This window comes from Coregonus clupeaformis, chromosome 16, assembly GCF_020615455.1.
Source record: "Coregonus clupeaformis isolate EN_2021a chromosome 16, ASM2061545v1, whole genome shotgun sequence".
NCBI lineage: Eukaryota > Metazoa > Chordata > Actinopteri > Salmoniformes > Salmonidae > Coregonus > Coregonus clupeaformis.
This window is the reverse complement of record NC_059207.1, coordinates 57082827-57102775: the sequence shown is the minus strand read 5'-3', so window position 1 is coordinate 57102775 and position 19949 is coordinate 57082827. Positions and strand designations below refer to the sequence as shown.

Genomic DNA, 19949 nt, shown 5'->3' with positions numbered 1-19949 from the left:
CACTTGGTCTCCTTTAGGAGTTGAGACAGTGTAGATAGAGTCCATGTTGATTAAGGTCTGCTCATCTTCAAGATTACATAATGGAGATTTTCTTTAAGTTACAAGACTATCACTCCACTGATCTGCATGCTGGTAAACACATCTTGGAAATATTCAGCCAACACTAATAATTGTCAATTAGTTATTATGGTGTAAGCACTAATCACAATTTGAGTCCAATCCACTAACACTTTTATCTGGACATTTAAATTATTGTATGCATTATGAAATGCATAATCTAAATGCATTTCTAATGTCATTTTGAATGCTTTTTTTCTGTAGGGTTTACCTGGGCCTGTTGGAATTATGGGGCCCAAAGGTGTCCGGGTGAGTGATCTACAAATGTTCATTAATATCTCTGTACTGTATATGGTTCATTCTTTTTTCAAGATATGTCTTGTGTACTGTTTGTTCTGTTTAAGTGTTTTAGTGCAATCTATCTATCTTTGTAATCATATAATGATATGTACAGTATGAACCTATTTACTCAATGAGTCATGTTTGTTTAGATTTTTATCATGTTCTGTTTACTTACTGTATAAATCCACTGCCAGTACAGTCAGCACTAGAAGATGTTGACTTCTCTCAATGGTCAAAGAGCATCACTGTCAGCCAAAGTGCCTGAATGCTCAACATATCCATGTAACAGATTGACAGCAGACCTGGGTTTAAGTCTTAATTGTTTTCTTATAAATACTTTAGCTACACTTCATTGAGTCCCAAAAGTGCAAAACCCATCCATCCATCTGATACCCTAGACAGGCTGGGTTGTGGGTTCGATTCCTGCTGGTGTCACCCATATGTAAAATGTATGCACGTATGACTGTAAGTGTCTTTGGATAAAAGTGTCTGTACTAAATGGCATATATTATTAAATGCTCAAAGTATTTGAAAGAAAACAAATACTATTTGAACCCAGGTCAGATTCACAGTAAGGTGAATGCAGACAAAGAGAAAAGCCATACAGTCAAGTCCTCTGATTTTACAGTAAAGTACACCCCACTCTGAAGATGACTTTGTTCCAGAGGTCTCTTGCCAATTGCTGTGTTAAATGAACTGTGAAAAGCATGTTATATGAATCAACAGAACCAGAGCAGTCACATAAAAAGAGCCATAATGTACATTACCAGTCAAAAGTTTGGACACACCTACTCAGTCAAGGGTTTTTCTTTATTTTTACTATTTTCTACATTGTAGTGATGACATCAAAACTTTGAAATAATACATATGGAATAATGTAGTGACCAAAAAAAAGTGTTAAACAAATCAAAATATATTTTATATTTGAGATTCTTCAAAGTAGCCACCCTTTGCCTTGATGATAGCTTTAAACACTCTTGGCATTCTCTCAACCAGCTTCACCTGGAATGCTTTTCCAACAGCATTCCAAGCGAAGTTCCCACATATGCTGAGCACTTGTTGGTTGCTTTTCCTTCACTCTGCGGTCCAATTCATCCCAAACAATCTCAATTGGGTTGAGGTCGGGTGATTTTGTAGGCCAGGTCATCTGATGCAGCACTCCATCACTCTCCTTCTTGGTCAAATAGCTCTTACACAGCCTGGAGGTGTGTTGGGTCTTTGTCCTGTTGAAAAACAAATGATAGTCCCACTAAGCGCAAACCAGACGGGATGGCGTATCACTGCAGAATGCTGTGGTAGCCATGCTGGTTAAATGTGCCTTGAATTCTAAATAAATCACTGACAGTGTCCCCAGAAAAGCACCCCAACACCATCACACTCCTCCTCCATACTTCACGGTGGGAACCACACATGCAGAGATCATCCGTTCACCTACTCTGCGTCTCACAGAGATACACCGGTTGGAACCAAAAATCTCAAATTTGGACTCATCAAATCAAAGGACAGATTTCCACCGGTCTAATGTCCATTGCTCGTGTTTCTTGGCCCAAGCAAGTCTCTTCTTCTTATTGGTGTCCTTTAGTAGTGGTTTCTTTGCAGAAATGTGACCATGAAGGCTTGATTCACGAACTCTCCTCTGAACAGTTGATGTTGAGATGTGGCTGTTACTTGAACTCTGTGAAGCATTTATTTGGGCTGCAATTTCTGAGGTGCAGTTAACTCTAATGAACTTAACCTCTGCAGCAGAGGTAACTCTGTGTCTTCCATTCCTGTGGCGGTCCTCATGAGAGCCAGTTTCATCATAGCGCTTGATGGTTTTTGCGACTGCACTTGAAGAAACTTTCAAAGTTCTTGAAATTGTCCGGATTGACTGACCTCCATGTCTTAAAGTAATGATGGACTGTCATTTCTCTTTGCTTATTTCAGCTGTTCTTGCCATAATATGGACTTGGTCTTTTACCAAATGGGGTTATCTTCTGTATACCACCCCTACCTTGTCACAACACAACTGATTGGCTCAAACGCATTAAGAAGGAAAGAAATTCCACAAATTAAGTTTTAACAAGACACACCTGTTAATTGAAATGCATTCCAGGTGACTACCTCATGAAGCTGGTTGAGCGAATGCCAAGAGTGTGCAAAGCTGTCATCAAGGCAAAGGGTGGCTACTTCGAAGAATCTCAAAAATAAAATATATGTTGATTTGTTTAACACTTTTATGGTTACTACATGATTCCATATGTGTTATTTCATAGTTTTGATGTCTTCACTATTATTATACAATGTATAAAATAGTAAAATAGAGAAAAACCCTTGAATGAGTAGGTGTTTCCAAACTTTTGACTGGTACTCTAAATGCCATGTGTCCAAGACAAGCCGGCCCTGTTAACTCACCACCCAGCTAGCACATAACGTTATGAGAACCATATGTTTCTTAGAGCTTGGTGAGAGAGTGGTTGTCCTATGGTTATTTTGCATACAACCTTCCCACAACTTTCTGGACATGGTGCAGTATAGTTCTTGGCTTAGGAACATTATCAGCACATTTAAGATACTTGACAAAAAAAACTTTATTTTATTGGTATTTCATGACTTTAACAGAACATTTCCTAAAAGTTCAAACATCGTTACATATCATTTCAATTTTGTTAATGTTCTAGGAACGTTCTCCAACTTGTTTGACATTGGGAATGCTCGCTAATAGTTCAGTGTGAAGAAACAATGTTCCTCTGTTGGAATTTCAGTACTTCAGCATAACGTTTCCTACTGGTTTCTTCATGGTTCTATTTAAAGTCATGTTCTCAAATAGTTCTGAGAACGTTAAGCAACAACGTTCTTCTGTGGGCATTTCAGTACTTCAGCATAACGTTTCATACGGGTGTCCTCATGGTTCTGATTAAATTAATGTTCTTAAATTGTTCCGAGAACGTTAAGAAACAACGTTCTTCTGTGGGAATTTCAGTACAACCACAGAACATTCTACACAAGTTCCCTTGTGGTTCTATTTAATGTCATATTTTTACTACATTCTGGGAACGTTCTCAAAAATGGTGTGTCTTAAGAGACGTTCTCAGAACGTACTTTTTTATGTCAGTTCTGGGAATGTTCTAAAAAAGGGAATTGTACACATTAAGCTCTAGACTCTGTTCTCAGATGACGAAAACTTTCCATAGAAACCACAAGAAAACTTTAGTAACATTCAGAGAACGTTCTAAGAATGTTTTGTCATTGGAGATTGTCATTGGATATCACGAAAAATGGGGCAAAATACAAAAAATGGACAAAAATTAACAGCTTTGTATGTGTAAAGAAATATGGTATGCTAGCTCTATCCTGGTGGCGCAATGGATTAATTCCATGGATAAAGAACAGATGATCATAGGTTCAAATCTCACTGGTGCTGTGTCACATATAAAAGAAATGTGTTCACATGATTAATGCCTCAGGAAATTCATATCCATGTGTCATATCTGTGCTTGGAGTTCAAAAAAGTTAATCCAAAATAAGCTAGTAAGGTTATTAAAAGTCTTATTGAAACGTTAAGGAAGTTATTATAAAACCTCAAAATAACCTATAATTTCCCTTCTCAGAGCGTTAATAAAATATCCCTGGATAACTTTCAAGGAACCAGAGTAAAATGTTCTCAGAACCATGCAACCTAACATATTTTTTAGTCACTTCTGTTCTCACTTCTTTCACTTCAGTTTAAAAAACGTTCAGTTTACCGGTCAAGAAACGTATGGCTGCGTTCCCACAACCAATGTAAAACCAAAAACATATAATCCCACAACTTCCAAGGAACCAAATGTGCTAGCTGGGCATGATTACAATCACAGAGTTCTCTGTGATGATGTTGTGGTGATGTTGGTACAACAAGAGATTTAAAGTACTGTACAAGTAATTAGCAAGAAAATAGTTTCTGTTGAATACTGTGTTGAATCACTTGTTGCCTGAATGTCAATTGTTGTTGCTGGTGTTGTTGTTGTTGCTTGTATAGCTCATATGAATCTCAACATGGTCCAGTTCATGTATTTTTCCCCTTTAACATTTGTATCACCCCTTGTTCTTCAGTTCCCCTATGCCTCCCCCTGCTCTCCCCCTCTCTCTCCTCCGTCTCCTCCTTCCATTCCTCCATCTCTCTCCCTCCATCCCTGAGCAGCCCCCCTGGCCCGGACTCATCAGAGATCCCTGACGTGAGGGTATGTGCCCTTGGACTACATCGTGGAAGGCAGCACCATGCAGTCCATGGGCATATACACTTGCCTCAAGGCTTGGTTCTTCATGAAGATCCACCCGCCTGGAGCCAACAGAAGCTCCCGAAAATGACTAAAGCAACACTGATGGGATGATACCAAGGAAGAGACATATAGCACTTCATTCTAATGTGTATTTTCTTTGTTCCTCATCCCTAATCCCTTAAAATCCATTCATCCTATCCCTTTCTTCAATTATTTCCTCTGCTCTATCCCTACCCTCTTTTCACCCCTCCCCATTTCCATTCACCCCTTCCCCTCCTCCTCTCTCCCCAATTCCACCACTCTCTTTGCAGGGTTTCATAGGAATCGCGGGGCTTTTTGGCCTTCCTGGACCTGATGGTGAAAGAGTAAGTAGTCCACAATAACTCTTAGTACAGCACTCAAAATAGGAATAGGACAAAGATACTAAAAGCAATTACTATCCAAGAAAATGATGATTTCTACCTCTCGTAACTACTACTACTACTACTACTACTACTACTACTTCATGCATTAGCAAGGAAAAAAACACCCTACGTTTCTTAGTCCTATGGGGGGAAATGCACAATAGCTGAAAACCCTCCTGTGGGCATTTGTTGTCAATCACGATTGTCAGGTCTGACTCTTAGTGAGTCTAAACGTTTGTGAAATAAAGGCCTTACACTGGATGAAATGCTACCAGTAGGCACGCTCCACCAAACTGCCAAGAGATGACTGGAGTAGCCCTAGGCCCTTCTCACAATATTTACACAGAATCAAGCACTGGTGGAATTCCATCCATCCCTACTGTTTGGGATAATAGTCAGGAGCTAATACTAAGGAACTAGAGCAAGAGCTGCTTTGGATTAGCCTGACCAGAACTCATAGACTCATATTCCCAGAAGGACTCAGGCCAGTGGTGCAGAATTGTAGGCTATAGTAGAGAGAGTCTATTTGGACATGTTTGCACTAGCTTATATATTTGATATTTGTATTGATTCTAGTAGGCTATGTTTAAGAACCATTCATAATCTGCTTGTAAAATAAATATGAAATATTATTTACATTTTGTCTCCTCTTCTTGTTCTTTCCTTTCTTCTACCTTTCCTCTTCTTCCTTCCTTCCTTCCTTCCTTCCTTCCTTCCTTCTTTCATCCCTATTTTTCTCTACCTCCTCAGGGAATTCCTGGTGTTCATGGCAAGAAGGGCAAGATGGGTAGGCCGGTAAAGTTTTCTCTCAAAATACCTTTTTATAACGATTCCAATACCATGAAATCAACTGTTATTTTTTCCATTCTCTCATACCTAGAAGTTGTAGGCCTAGGGTAATTTAGTGGGTATGGCATGTCTATTATTCAGAGGAAGAGTCTTAAGTGTGTATGGAGCCCCCTTGGCTTTAGCCATTAATCTGTGACTTATGTTGTGGTAGCCTCCACACAACCAGAGGGGAAGACTGTTGAAGACTTGTCTTTTCACTCTTGAGATGGCTGGCTACCCCTTGAGTCTCAAGTCTGTATATTTCCATAGTCCATACAGTATATAATTTGTAAATATAGGATGAGAGCTGGAAGGACTACAGCTATGGCACCAATTGACACTATTGCCAAATATCCCAGTGATTATACATATAAATGTAACATGTAATGTGTTGGTCCCATATTTAATGAGCTGAAATAAAAGATCCCAGAAATGTTCCATACGCACAAAAAGCTTATTTTGTGCACAGATTTCTTTACATCTCTGTTAGTGAGCATTTCTCACTGACAGGTGTGGCATATCAAGAAGCTGATTAAACAGCATGATCATTACACAGGTGCACCTTGTGCTGGGGACAATAAAAGGCCACTCTAAAATGTGCAGTTTTGTCATGCAACACAATGCCACAGATGTCTCAAGTTTTGAGGGAGCTTACAATTGGCATGCTGACTGCAAGAATATCCACTAGAGATACATTTTGAATGTTAATTTCTCTACCCTAAGCCGCCTCCGAACTTCAGTTTAGAGAATTTGGCAGTACGTCCAACCGGCCTCACAACCGCAGACCACATGTAACCACACCAGCCCCAGACTTCCACATCTGACTTCTTCACTTGCGGGATCGTCTGAAACCAGCCACCGGACAGCTGATGAAACTGTGGGTTTGCACAACCAAAGAATATCTGCAAAAACTGTCAGAAACCATCTCAGGGAAGCTCATCTGCGTGCTCGTCGTCCTCACCAGAGTCTTGACCTGACTGCAGTTCGACATTGTAACCGACTTCAGTGGGCAAATGCAAACCTTCAATGGCCACTGGCACACTGGAGAAGTGTGCTCTTCACGGATAAATACCGATTTCAACTGTACCAGGCAGATGGCAGAGAGTGTGTATGGCATCCTGTGGGCGAGCGGTTTGCTGATGTCAGCGTTGTGAACAGAGTGACCCATGGTGGGGTTATGGAATGGGCAAGCATAAGCTACGGACCACAAACACAATTGCATTTAATCGCTGAAAATGTGAATGCACAGAGATACCCTGACGAGATCCTGTGGCCCATTGTCGTGCCATTCATCCGCCACCATCACCTCATGTTTCAGTATGATAACGCATGGCCCCATGTCGGAAGGATCTGTACACAATTCCTGAAAGCTGAAAATGTCCCAGTTCTTCCATGGCCTGCATACTCACCAGACATGTCACCCATTGAGCATGTTTGGGACACTCTGGATTGACGTGTACGACAGCGTGTTCCAGTTCCCATCAATATCCAGCAACTTCGCACAGCCATTGAAGAGGAGTGGGACAACATTCCACAGGCCTGATCAACTCTATGTGAAGGAGATGTGTCGCGCTGCATGAGGCAAATGGTGGTCACACCAAATACTGACTGGTTTTCTGAACCACGCCCCTACCTTTTTTTAAGGTATCTGTGACCAACAGATGCATATCTGTATTCCCAGTCATGTGAAATGTATAGATTAGGGCCTAATGAATTTATTTCAATTGACTGAATTCCTTATATGAACTGTAACTCAGTCAAATCTTTGAAATTGTTGCATGTTGCGTTTATATTTGTGTTCAGTGTATATTATTACATATGATTAACACAGAGTTCTACTCATTTATTTAATGATGTAATGTTGAACATTGATATCATTGAGATCTGAATGGCATTCATTCAGAGGGTAGTTCACAGAGCATATCTGTGTTTTGTATTGTGTTGATCTAAAGACTATTACAAAGTCCATTACATTGGAGCAATGTTCAATGTCGTGAAGGAACTTTTGGTTTTGGAATTCCAGAGCAGCTAGCCACAGACCAGGGAAGTATATTCATTGGCGCCTGCATGGGGATTTTCAATTCTCCCATAAACATATTGAGTTGTGCTTACATGGAAAATCCTGATGTTCCCAATGACTTATGTAATAGAGATATTTTTCCAAGCATAGCTTTACAATGGTACATGATGAAGTGGTTTATTAAGCTGACGATGGTCATTGAACGAGAATGAAAGCTGGCACAGAATAGCAATAGATGTTGAGGAGAGTGCTACTTCAGCATTTGATGATGGCATCTCTGTGTGTTTGTCTCGGCGGTGCCATACCAGCCTTTCTCCTCCTCCTTCTCATCTTCAGTAGCTTATTTTGCCTCTTTACATTCTGTCCTCTGAACATATTTTCACAGTTACTAGCGGAATGTTCGGTGGCACTTGCATATGACAGTTAATCAAATGTGGGATCAGACGCATTACCTTGCAGCAGATGTCCTACTACCTATAATCTTTCACGTAACATCTTTGAGTTAAAAACAATGCAAGAGCTGAGGAGGAGCCATATGTTTTTGTTTAAACCAGTACATTCTTAGAAAAAAGGGTTCCAAATGGTTCTTAGGCTGTCCCCATAGGAGAATTGTTTTTTGTTCGATGTAGAACCCTTTTTGGTTCCAGGGAGAACCCTTTTGGGTTCCATGTAGAACCCTCTGTGGAAAGGGTTCTACCTGAAACCAAAAAGGGTTCTTTAAAGGGTTATCCTATGGGGAAAGCTGAAGAACCCTTTTAAGTTCTACTAAGAGTGTACTATTGGAGTTTTGGAGAGAAGTGCAATTTTCCACATTTTCAATGGCATCATATTGCAGCAATTACCAACTTATTACTTTCCCCCAGATCTTTGACTAATGCTTAACTCAAGACTCTGCCTGCCACAGAAACATTTAGACAATATATCTAAATAATATCTAATGTAATAGAACTGCCAGTAAGATCTCCATACCTTCATCAAATGTTACATTTTCCATCCCACTCTGTGGGGCTAGAAGACCTCTACTACTAGTGCCATTAATCATACAGACAGTATATACAGTAACTACAGCGCTTGTCTCCTGTGGTTGAGAAAGGTGAACACTGAAGCTGAAGCAGTAGCAGGTTGTTGTTGACCTTGGCAATGGGACAAGCAGCACACGTTGAGCGTGTGGCCTAGCAGAACCCTCAGCCTCCAAGAGCCTTAGTCTAGCCTATCGGAGCGTCACAGCTCTTGTTCTCTGGTTCTATAATGGAACAGTTGGAGCCAGGAGGAGGAAAGGGAAGAGCCCAGTCAGCAGATCCAGAGCCAGGCCAGTCAGTCCCCAGGCTGGTTAGGGCTCCTGCCAGCGAGGCTCAGTGCAGCATGGAGCCCTCCCAAACACTCAGCCATGGAATTTCCTGCCGCCGCACGCAGTCTGCTAGGAATGAAGAGACCAAGGAGCTTGTTTGCAGGGTGCAGCTTGACGTGCTGCTTGCTTGGGGTTTTATTCTGCAAACCACTATGAAGGGGATGGAGTTTGTTTTCTGAGAGCTGACGTTTTGTTTGGTTTATTTTCGCAAATACAAAACTGCAGTGTGGAGAAACATGGGACTAGTGCTGATCAGAATTTGTGTTTTGAGAATGTGAATGTATACTGAAGAAAAATATAAACGCAACATGCAACAATTTCAAAGATTTTACTGAGTTACAGTTCATATAAGAAAATCAGTCAATTGAAATAAATGAATTATGGTTTAACCTATGGATTTCACATGACTGGGAATACAGATATGCATCTGTTGATCACAAATACCTTTAAAAAGAATGTAGGGTTGTGGATCAGAAAACCAGTCAATATCTGGTGTGAGCATAATTTGCCTCATGCAGCGCGACACATCTCCTTCACATAGAGTTGATCAGGCTGTTGATTGTGGCCTGTGAAATGTTGTCCCACTCCTCTTCAATGGCTGTGTGCAGTTGCTAGATATTGGCCGGAACTGGAACACACTGTCGTACACGTCAATCCAGAGCATCCCAAACATGCTCAATGGGTGACATGTCTGGTGAGTATGCAGGCCATGGAAGAACTGGGACATTTTCAGCTTCCAGGAATTGTGTACAGATCCTTGAGACATGGGGCTGTGCATTATCATACTGAAACATGAGGTGATGGTGGCGGAAGAATGGCACGACAATGGGCCTCAGGATCTCGTCAAGGTATCTCTGTGCATTCAAATTGCCATCGATAAAATGCAATTGTGTTAGTTGTCCTTAGCTTATGCCTGCCAATAACCCCACCGCAACCATGGGGCACTCTGTTCACAATGTTGACATCAGCAAACCGCTTGCCGACACGCCATTAACGTGGTCTGAGGTTGTGAGGCCAGTTGGACGTACTGCCAAATTCTCTAAAATGACGTTGGAGGTGGCTAATGGTAGAGAAATTAACTTTTAATTATCTGCCAACAGCTCTGGTGGACATACATGCAGTCAGCATGCCAATTGCACGCTCCCTCAAAACTTGAGACATCTGTGGCATTGTGTTGTGTGACAAAACTGCATATTTCAGAGTGCCTTTTATTGTCCCCCGCACAAGGTGCACCTGTGTAATGATCATGCTGTTTAATCAGCTTCTTGATATGCCACACCTGTCAGGTGGATGGATTATCTTGGGAAAGGAGAAATGCTCACTAACACGCGCACAAAATTTGAGAGAAATAAGCTTTTTGTGCATATGGAATATTTCAGGGGTCTTTTATTTCAGCTCATGAAATATGGGACCAACACTTTACATGTTGTGTATATATTTTTGTTCAGTGTATATTGTCAATATGTACAGTAACATAACAGTGGGAAATGTGTTAATCATACATTAACAAACATCCACTATGAAAAAAGTTTTGATCTGCTGCTGTGTTGAACTGAATGTTAAGCACAATAGTGCACTTGATGTAATACTGTAGCTTTGTGGATAATAGCCACACCAATGTGATTAATACTCAGAAGCCTAATATTCCAAGAGCATTTTCTCACGGTCAACTCTGGGTTTGGGAAAATAATGGTATGTAATGGTTGGTCATGTCAATTATGGTCTAGTACATTCTATTTATATTACTGCAATGTGGTTGCCTGCTGCATTGCAGACTGTTGTGTTTCTATATGTTTCTTCCATAGTGTGTAATAACTCGTGAGTTTTTCCATGGTGTGTAACAGCTCTGTGCGACCACTGTACTGTACAGAGTGATAACATGCCTGTTCTCTCCTCTCTCTGTGTTTGTCCACTCAGGGGTTTCCCGGGGACTTTGGCGAGCGGGGACCACCAGGACCAGACGGAAACCCAGTAAGTGATACAGCAGGTCTCCCCCTGTCCCCTTGAACACCTATGTCCATCACTCCAGACCTGGGTTCAAATAACAGCCTACATTGTTTCTTTCAAATACTTAAGCTGCACTTGATTGAGTCTGCCTGGCACGATGGACCGTCTGGAATAGTCCCTAAAGTGAAATGACTGCCCATCTGGCGCTTCAGGCAGGCTCAAGCAAAGAGAAAACAAATGCTATTTGAGTTTCAGCATGTATTTTTCAAGGTTTCTGTTGTTGTTTTTATAAAGTCATAGATCTACTTGATTTAATATCTTTGTTTGGATTCAATAATTAGCAAAACAACAGAAATTTATTTACATCATTTGAATGACCGATTTACATAATTTCAGTTCAGCAGTTAAGAGTACTTGATCACTTCATGAGTGCACTGAAGTGGTGAAACTGCACACCATGGCTGTTTGCTTCCAGGCAGTCCTTAACTAAACACACGCACGCACACACACACACACACGCACACACACACAAAATGTGTATGGTGAAAAGACATGCTAAACAGAAGTCACACTTGATGAATTGAAAATACGTAGACCTCCGCACTGCATTTCATCTTACTTGTTTCTTCCTGGAAGTAAGACCTGAGGATTTCCTACTCCTGAGTCCTGAGCCCATAGTGATTCCAGTCTGAGACGTTGTTACATAGTTAGTTATTGAGTGTTACCGTTAGTTACATAGTTATATGCCCCAAGCCATTCAATGTTTGGTCTTTGATAATTTACACCACAGCCCTCCACACCAGGAGCTCTGGACTCTGTGATATCTGGAGAAAGTGTGAACTATAACCTGAAGTGTTCATTGCACATTCATACGTATGCTCATTAATTGACAAGCTTAGAGATATAGAGTACCCGGTAACACTACATTTTAAGGGGTCCTTATTACAGTGTAATAACATGTGTAATTACACTGTAACAAGTATTGTAGTTAATTGTAATAATTCATAGTTACACTGTAAAAACAACATGTAACTTGTGGTTATTGCAGTCTGTAATCTACAGAGGTGTAACAACAAATGCTTGTTACCATGCTTGTTACAAATGGGAATGTTTCCACTAAATTCACCAATTTAGTGTTTTGTTTCTTCTTGGCAGCATCCGATTCAGTAACAACTTTCACAAGGTTGTAATCTGTCGTGGTCAGATGCACTGGGTGTCCAAGTTTAGAAAGATTGGAGGCTCCCTAGGCTCTAATTACCTACCCGTAAATGTGCACTCTTTAAAATCTCCACATGTTGTTGCTAGGAAGTGTATCATCTGGGTTAACTTGGTTGAGTTTACAAAAATAGATCAGAAACTGTCATCCCAGATTATACATTTAAAAATGACTTATAATTAATGTATATGTTTTGCATTATGACAACCTGAACCTCCTTGCCATCCAAGTGGGAGGATAAACCCACTAGTACACCACAGTGTACTATCTGCATAAGTAAAATGTATTTACTAGGTGTTATACAGGATTTAGCTAGTTAAAATTAAGTGATAATGCAAGAGAAGCCAATGCTTGGAGGATATTTTGTCCGTCGAGGGCCGGCAAACCGTGCCAAAATATCCTCCAAATACCGGCTTCGAAGGCATTATCACTTTTCTATAACAGGTTACTAACATATTCAAAAACGGTTCTGCTTTGGTTACAACACTTTTTAGGGCTATATAGAACCCTTTCTTATGGTTCTTTATAGAACCTTTATGCAGAATGCTTCTATAAAGAACCTTTCTCAATCTGAAAGGTTCTTTGTAGATCCTTTTGAAGAACCATACAGGGTTTTTTATTCTGGTCAGCCATATTATATTGTAAAAATTCCATAGGCGTTATTATTGTGTTTAATTGACCAGTTGAATCAAGTGAGCTACCTCTGGAACAGCTGGGGGTCCCTGACAGTGAGGGTTGGTGGGAGGAGTTATAGGAGGATGGGCTCATTGTAATGGCTGGAATGGTTTCCATATGTTTGTACCGTTCCATTTATTCCTTTCCAGCCATTACAATGAGCCCGTCCTCCTATAGCTCCTCCCTCCAGCCTCCTCTGACCCCTGAGTAGAGCATTGACAACCACTGACTGAGTTATTCAATCGTTCTCAATTGACACAAAGCCATATGTGAGTCTTTCACAAGACACTGTCACTGGTAATAGTAATATATAATACTGTATGTAATGGCATAACACAACACAATAGGTAAACTGGAATGACACTCTCACTCACGGTTGCATATAAAGAGCTGTGTGCAAACCACACCCCCAAATATTTGATTAAGATGCCTCCCCTACATTTCAATTATCATTAAAAGAGTGAAGAACCCTTTTGTGACCTGTAAAGAACCATTGATCCTAGACGATAGTGCACACTATTGGCTGCCAAGTCTAGGAAATCAACAAGATCTCTGTCTTCATCTGTTTCTTTCTTGTAAGCATTTCCCATCCTGGACTCTGAGACCTTATGGAAATATGTGATGGAGAAAAATAATGTATAACAATTTAGCAAATACACTACAATTAGCCTACTAGCTAGCTATAATCAGAGACGGTATAGAAACCTTCCTCCAATATGTCTGCTATCATCATTATCATGATTTCTATAATTTAGGGTTTAGGCCTATAGCTAGGCCTAGCTACCTAATTGTTATGGTACACAGCTAGCATTATACTAATAATGGTGCTTGCTAACATTAATAAACTAGCTAGTGTTTACATTGAAAAGGAACTACTCATAGGTGAGTTACCACAAGTATACAAAAAGCAAAACAAATTGCATGGAAAGCCTACCTACCTCTCTCCTTTGTGGAAGTTTTTTGTCTCCTCTAAAACACTTTGTGTCTGGATTTCTTATGTCTGGATTTTACACATGACCTTCTTATTGATCCCAGTTCTTTGCACACTGTCACTATGAGTCAGTGTAAACATAAATTGTGGGCAAGTTCGAGGTCGTCGTTATTTCGAGCGCATTGCGCAGATGGACAGATCTTGACGTGATGCCTTAAACTAACTTCCCAGTGAAAATCTCATTTTTAAAAGTTCCTATTCTGTTAACTCATATCCAAATAATGTTGTTTACTTGTCCTATACAGATGTCGGATCTTAACTTGATCACATTATTTTTTCGCAGATAATTTTTCTGATCCATCAGGAAATTCAGATCCGTCTCTCCATGTGGGGGCAGTCGAGTCATTGGGATCAGGGCTCGCTATCAAAATAATGTTCTCTCTCGCTCGCTCAAATGCTAGGCCTAGGTCCTATTACAGCAACATTCAAATGTACTAAAATGGATCTGAAATGCAGCCATACACATCAACAACCGTCGTTTATATAGCTTAATAACACAAGATAGATATTGGTCTCCATTAGGCTATGACATAAGTTGTTGAGACGACAATACCAACATATCTTGAAAGACTTGCAAGCAGGACACTTTTAGGGAGCGATAATGAGGTGACCAATAATAGTTGCAATTGAGATCAGCTGTGCGGGTGAATTTAGTGCGTATTGATGGTTTAACGAGACATCAGCTGGCGATAATAAGGATGCTTCCTTTTGAGGCAGAATTTCTAGGCAGGATGTCAAAATTGGCATGTCCCAATCCCATGTATCCTTAGTCGGAGAAGCTATCCCATAACATTTTGTGGTGCAGCAAAATAAAAATAAAAAATCATAATTAATGTCGTACAGAAGTCCCCGCTTGGGATAACATTTTCCTGAAGAATAAGTAATAACTTCGCAAAATGTAAGTATAATTCACCAAATTATGTTAAAATGTTCAACAAATTACTTTCATGTGAATTTTGAATTCAACTGTTGAGTAACTGTAATCGCATTTTACTCCATTGCATTGGCATGGCAGGAGAAAACACTTTTTTGGAGGTAAGACATTTTAACAACATCTGATAAAAAATTTAGGAAATGCAGCCAACGGTGTTCTTTCTAGCCAGCCAAGTTATTTGAGAATTCTGGTGATGAGTCTGTTTTGACAGCTAGCTGCATGCAGTGTCTGTTTACCTAGCTAACGTTAGCTAACTTTCTCTTGCCACTTTCCCTTTCCCCTTTTGTGTTGCACCATTGGGGTTGGTGTTACTAGTTAAAATTAGAGGCTAAGTTATTCTACTCTTACTGTAAACAACTATACCAAGCCAAAAAATATGCACAATTGTTAACAAAACGATTGCACATCAATAAAGGGAATTGTGCTTTCAGCAACTTGAAACAGCACTGAAATTAGAAATAGATTCACCCATGTTATTGTTTATAATGCAGATTTGTCAGGACATTGTAAAGCTCATTCTAAAATACAGACGCGATTTCTGTCACAGGGGATTGCACTGTGTGCAAGTCTTCAATTTAGACAGAAATGTGTTGAATTAGGTTTTAGTCAAGGGCTGGAACAAAAACCTGTAAACTCCTGTCCTGTCTATAAAAAAAAAAAACCTGTGGCTGTCTAAATTTGGAGGTTAATCTCCTTTATAGCCTTCATTTGGAAATTACTTATTTTGTACAATGGACTGTGTTTTAAGGACTCATACACAGATACAGGAAAACCAATAAACATTTTTACATTTATTCAAAATTACAAGTGTTGATGTCTCCACGTTTCTTTTTGGGGCTTGGGCATCCGGTGACTGCAGTTCATCTGTCTAATCCCCGGCAAGGAGAGAGAAAGGTATCAATATGACAATACTGTATTCATTTCATTGAATATATATTCCTGTTTGATATGCATTTATATAATTATATTGGACATGTTATCCTTTATCACATGCCAGTATTTGTTTTGTATCCAATGCATTTAGCTTACATTAGGATGAAGTAGCTTAGGCCTAATGTAGTTAGATTGCATCATATCACCTTTCAATATTAGTTGTCAACGAATATAAAACCATGATATCTTGATCATTGGTGACATTTAATAATATGTACGGGTGTGATAGTTCTATAAATTAATCACAAAGCAAGCCTACTCATTAGAGGAGAAAAAACAACAGCTCTAATGCAATATTAGCTTTACATTGAAACACCACTATTCTGGCTATTAATCTTTCTTAAACAGTCAGTAAAATTGCTTATTTAGCTATCTCAAAAAATCGTAGCCTGTATGATATCATGCAGGCAAGCTTACCTGTCATGTCCACAATGATGGAGCAGTAGACCAAGCAATATGCAAGAGGAGGACCCTAATTATTCTGGTCGGTGTCAACTTCATTCATTAATAGGTACTGAGGAGATTGATTCTGTTACTTGTTTACTTATTATTCGTGTCAGATATTTCCATTTTGGGATAGTTGTTCACTGAATTGCTAGCACTAGTTTCTCACGCTGCTACAGTGGCTACAATGTGGCTACAAACGTCTCGCGCTCAGTGGAATGTAAATGCGTTATCACCTGATGCTGCCTTCGTATCCCGTCCCAAATGGCAGTAACATACTGGAAAAGTGCTACCTACTAAGGTAGGTCCCTTTGGATTGGTTAAATAATAACACTAGGCTACACCAACATTAGTTTCCATTCATACAAAGTGTCAAAACGATTGCCGAGCACTGGGGGCAAACTTGTGATGCTCGGAGCCAAAGCCTGCTGCTCAGGCCACTGCGCTATGGCAGTTCACAAAACTGTAGCAAGCTGTGAGAATACTTGATGATACTTGATGGTATGAGGTCGGTTGGTTTGCAGTGCCTTCCCAAAATCATAGCTCCCTAGGTAGGATACTGCATTCGATAGCCTACAAACACCGCTTCCAGCTGCCCCCTGGCGGTGATTCTAAATATTCAATATTCATTCAAATCTTCCTGGTGCAGGATTATTTTCCTCCTGTGACGAAATGGGTCATATTAAGATCCAACATCTGTACTCGTACTTGTGGCCAAAACATAAATTGGAGAAAAAACACTTAAAAAACCTCACCTCAAACTTGTATCTCAAACAGACTGTTTCAAAAATGCTTGGTATTTCCTCATAGAATAGGTCGTCATCTCCCTGAAGAGGATGAGCTGGCCAATCAGCAGTCGAGAGGAGGATGAACTGGCCAATCAGTAGTCTACTTGCATGAATATTTTTTATGACCTAAATATGCCCCCACACCATTCTGTTGTTGGGGTAACATACTTAATAAAAACAAATGGAAGGACAACTATTTCACTCATATTGTAAGTAATTATAAGTCATATTTCATAGAAATCGGGAAACATTGGGCAGTTACTTTAATTCCTTGGACAAATAAGTAAGTTCACCAATGCATCCCATCCAAAAGCGAGAATGTTCTTCAATCGTGAATCCTTTGCAAGGTTACATGATGAAATAAGAGGTTGTCTTACGACCATTTTTGTGCATTTATAAACCAATATTCAACCAAGCTTAATGGGCTAACAATTTGGTCAGCACTGAATGACTATCTCACAATTTTATTAATAACTGTTTATTAAGAGCCATAACTGTTTATTAATGTGTAAACAATGTTTGATTGATGCTTAGTAAAGTAATTCACCCGTTGTCAAGCCCTGCCCTCCTTAGCTACTGTTGCTTTCAAGGTCAAATGTAACGTTAAATTATTTAACAATTGTTTAAAAATATGTAACCCCCCCCCCACCCACCCACCCGTTTTTTGCAATAGCGCTCATAAGCTTCATTGCATTTCGAACAAAAGCTGTACTCCAGAGCTCTTTATAGCAGAGTTGTGTCAATGAGGTGGTTCGTTTTCAATTTGCTAACACGTGGTTTGTGTAGACTGAAAAATTTTGCATTCGGTTGCTATCGGAAACTTGAACATTTGTAACAAGCATGATAATAATGCATTCGTTGGTACACTTCTGTAATTACAGACTGCAATTACCAACAGTTACATGTTGTTAGTATAGTGTAACTATGAATTATTATCTCCCCTTTTAGAAAAATCTCTCTCTCTCTCTCTCTCTCTCTCTCAATTCAATAAATGCTTTATTGGCATGAATGGGTGGTTGCCACTGTTGCCAAAGGAATGTATATGAAGTATCACATAAATTGACAATAAGTTTGGGCAACAATAATAATATATGCATGGAAAATAATATACAACAAACAGCAACAATTGACAGTTCTTTAAATAGCCAATGCAAAACGTGTTTTGTTTCATTCTGTTGAGACAAGTTTGATCTGTCTTTTGAATTGTGTGTTCCGAATTTAGTTTAAGATAGGTTTTAAGTAGGCCTGTTGTAAAATAAATATAATTAGCCTATTGCTGTCATTTGTTGGGTACGGTAGGCACTAGCCTTTCTTGGTATTAACTGCAATATAGCCTGTTCAAAACTTTTGTGAAGGTTTAAACCAGTTTGCAAGTGTTTTGTTTCAATATGTTTGTGAAGAAGTGTGAATGAAGGAGTCAGGCGCAGGAGGTAAAACACAGAAGTCCAGAGTTTATTCCGTTTACATGAATAAAACACACCCAGCGTCAATACGAAACTATTACAAGGGAAATATTCCAACTTGGCAATAACAAATGGAAGAGTATACTCGCTCTCACAATGAAACAATCACTCACAAAGACAAGGGGAACAGAGGGAATACTTATACACATACTAATTAGGGGAATGAGCACCAGGTGTGTGTGATTGACAAGACAAGACATGACAAGTGGAGTGATGAAAATGGGATTGGCAGTAGCTAGTAAGCCGGTGACGACGAACGCCGAAACCTGCCCGAACTAGGAGGGGAGGCAGCCTCGACAGAAGTCGTGACAGTACCCCCCCCCTTGACGCGCGGCTCCAGCAGTGTGCCGACCCCGGCCTCGGGGACGTCCAGGAGGACGCAGAGCAGGGCAAGTCGGATGGCGACGGTGGAAATCCCTCAACAGGGAGGGATCGAGGATGTCCCTCCTTGGGACCCCAGCACCGTTCCTCTGGACCATACCCCTCCCACTCCACGAGATACTGAAGGCCCCCCACCCGACGCCTCGAATCCAGTATGGAATGGACTGAGTACGCCGGGGCCCCCTCGATGACCAGAGGAGGTGGAGAAACCTCCCGCATCTCAGACTCCTGGAGCGGACCAGCTACCACCAGCCTGAGGAGAGACACATGAAACGAGGGGTTAATACGGTAACCAGGGGGGAGTAACAACCTGTATGTAACCTCGTTTATCCTCCTCAGGACTTTAAACGGCCCCACAAACCGCGGGCTCAGCTTCCGGCAGGGCAGGCGGAGGGGTAGATTCCAGGTCGAGAGCCAGACCCGATCTCCTGGTACAAAAACCGGGGCCTCCCTGCGGTGGCGGCCAGCGTTCTCCTTCTGACGACGCACGGCGCTGGAGGCGAACGTGGGCAGCGTCCCAAGTCTCCTCTGCGCGCCGAAACCAGTCATCCACCGCAGGAGCCTCGGTCTGGCTCTGGTGCCACGGTGCCAGGACCGGTTGGTAACCCAAAACACATTGGAAGGCTGTTAGGTTAGTGGAGGAGTGGCGGAGAGAGTTCTGAGCGTATTCTGCCCATGACAGGAACTCCGACCACTCCCCCGGCCGGTCCTGGCAGTAGGTCCGCAGGAACCTACCCACATCTTGATTCACCCTTTCCACCTGCTCATTACTCTCGGGGTGAAATCCAGAGGTCAGGCTGACCGAGACCCCCAGACGTTCCATGAATGCCTTCCAGACTCTAGACGTGAACTGGGGACCTCGGTCGGACTCTATATCCTCTGGTACCCCGTAGTTCCGGAAGATGTGAGTAAACAGAGCCTCCGCAGTATGTAGGACTGT

The 19949-nt window shown here is 40.9% G+C and overlaps 1 protein-coding gene across 1 annotated transcript in view; it reads left to right on the top strand.

The window, feature by feature from the left end:
• Positions 1-19949, top strand: part of LOC121585202 (collagen alpha-1(XXVII) chain B) — a 164561-nt gene that overhangs the window by 68989 nt on the left and 75623 nt on the right. The window contains exons 10-13 of the mRNA XM_041901636.2: positions 322-366; positions 4949-5002; positions 5792-5836; positions 11155-11208. Coding sequence (XP_041757570.2) covers positions 322-366; positions 4949-5002; positions 5792-5836; positions 11155-11208 — 198 coding nt within the window. The remainder of the gene's footprint in view (positions 1-321; positions 367-4948; positions 5003-5791; positions 5837-11154; positions 11209-19949) is intronic.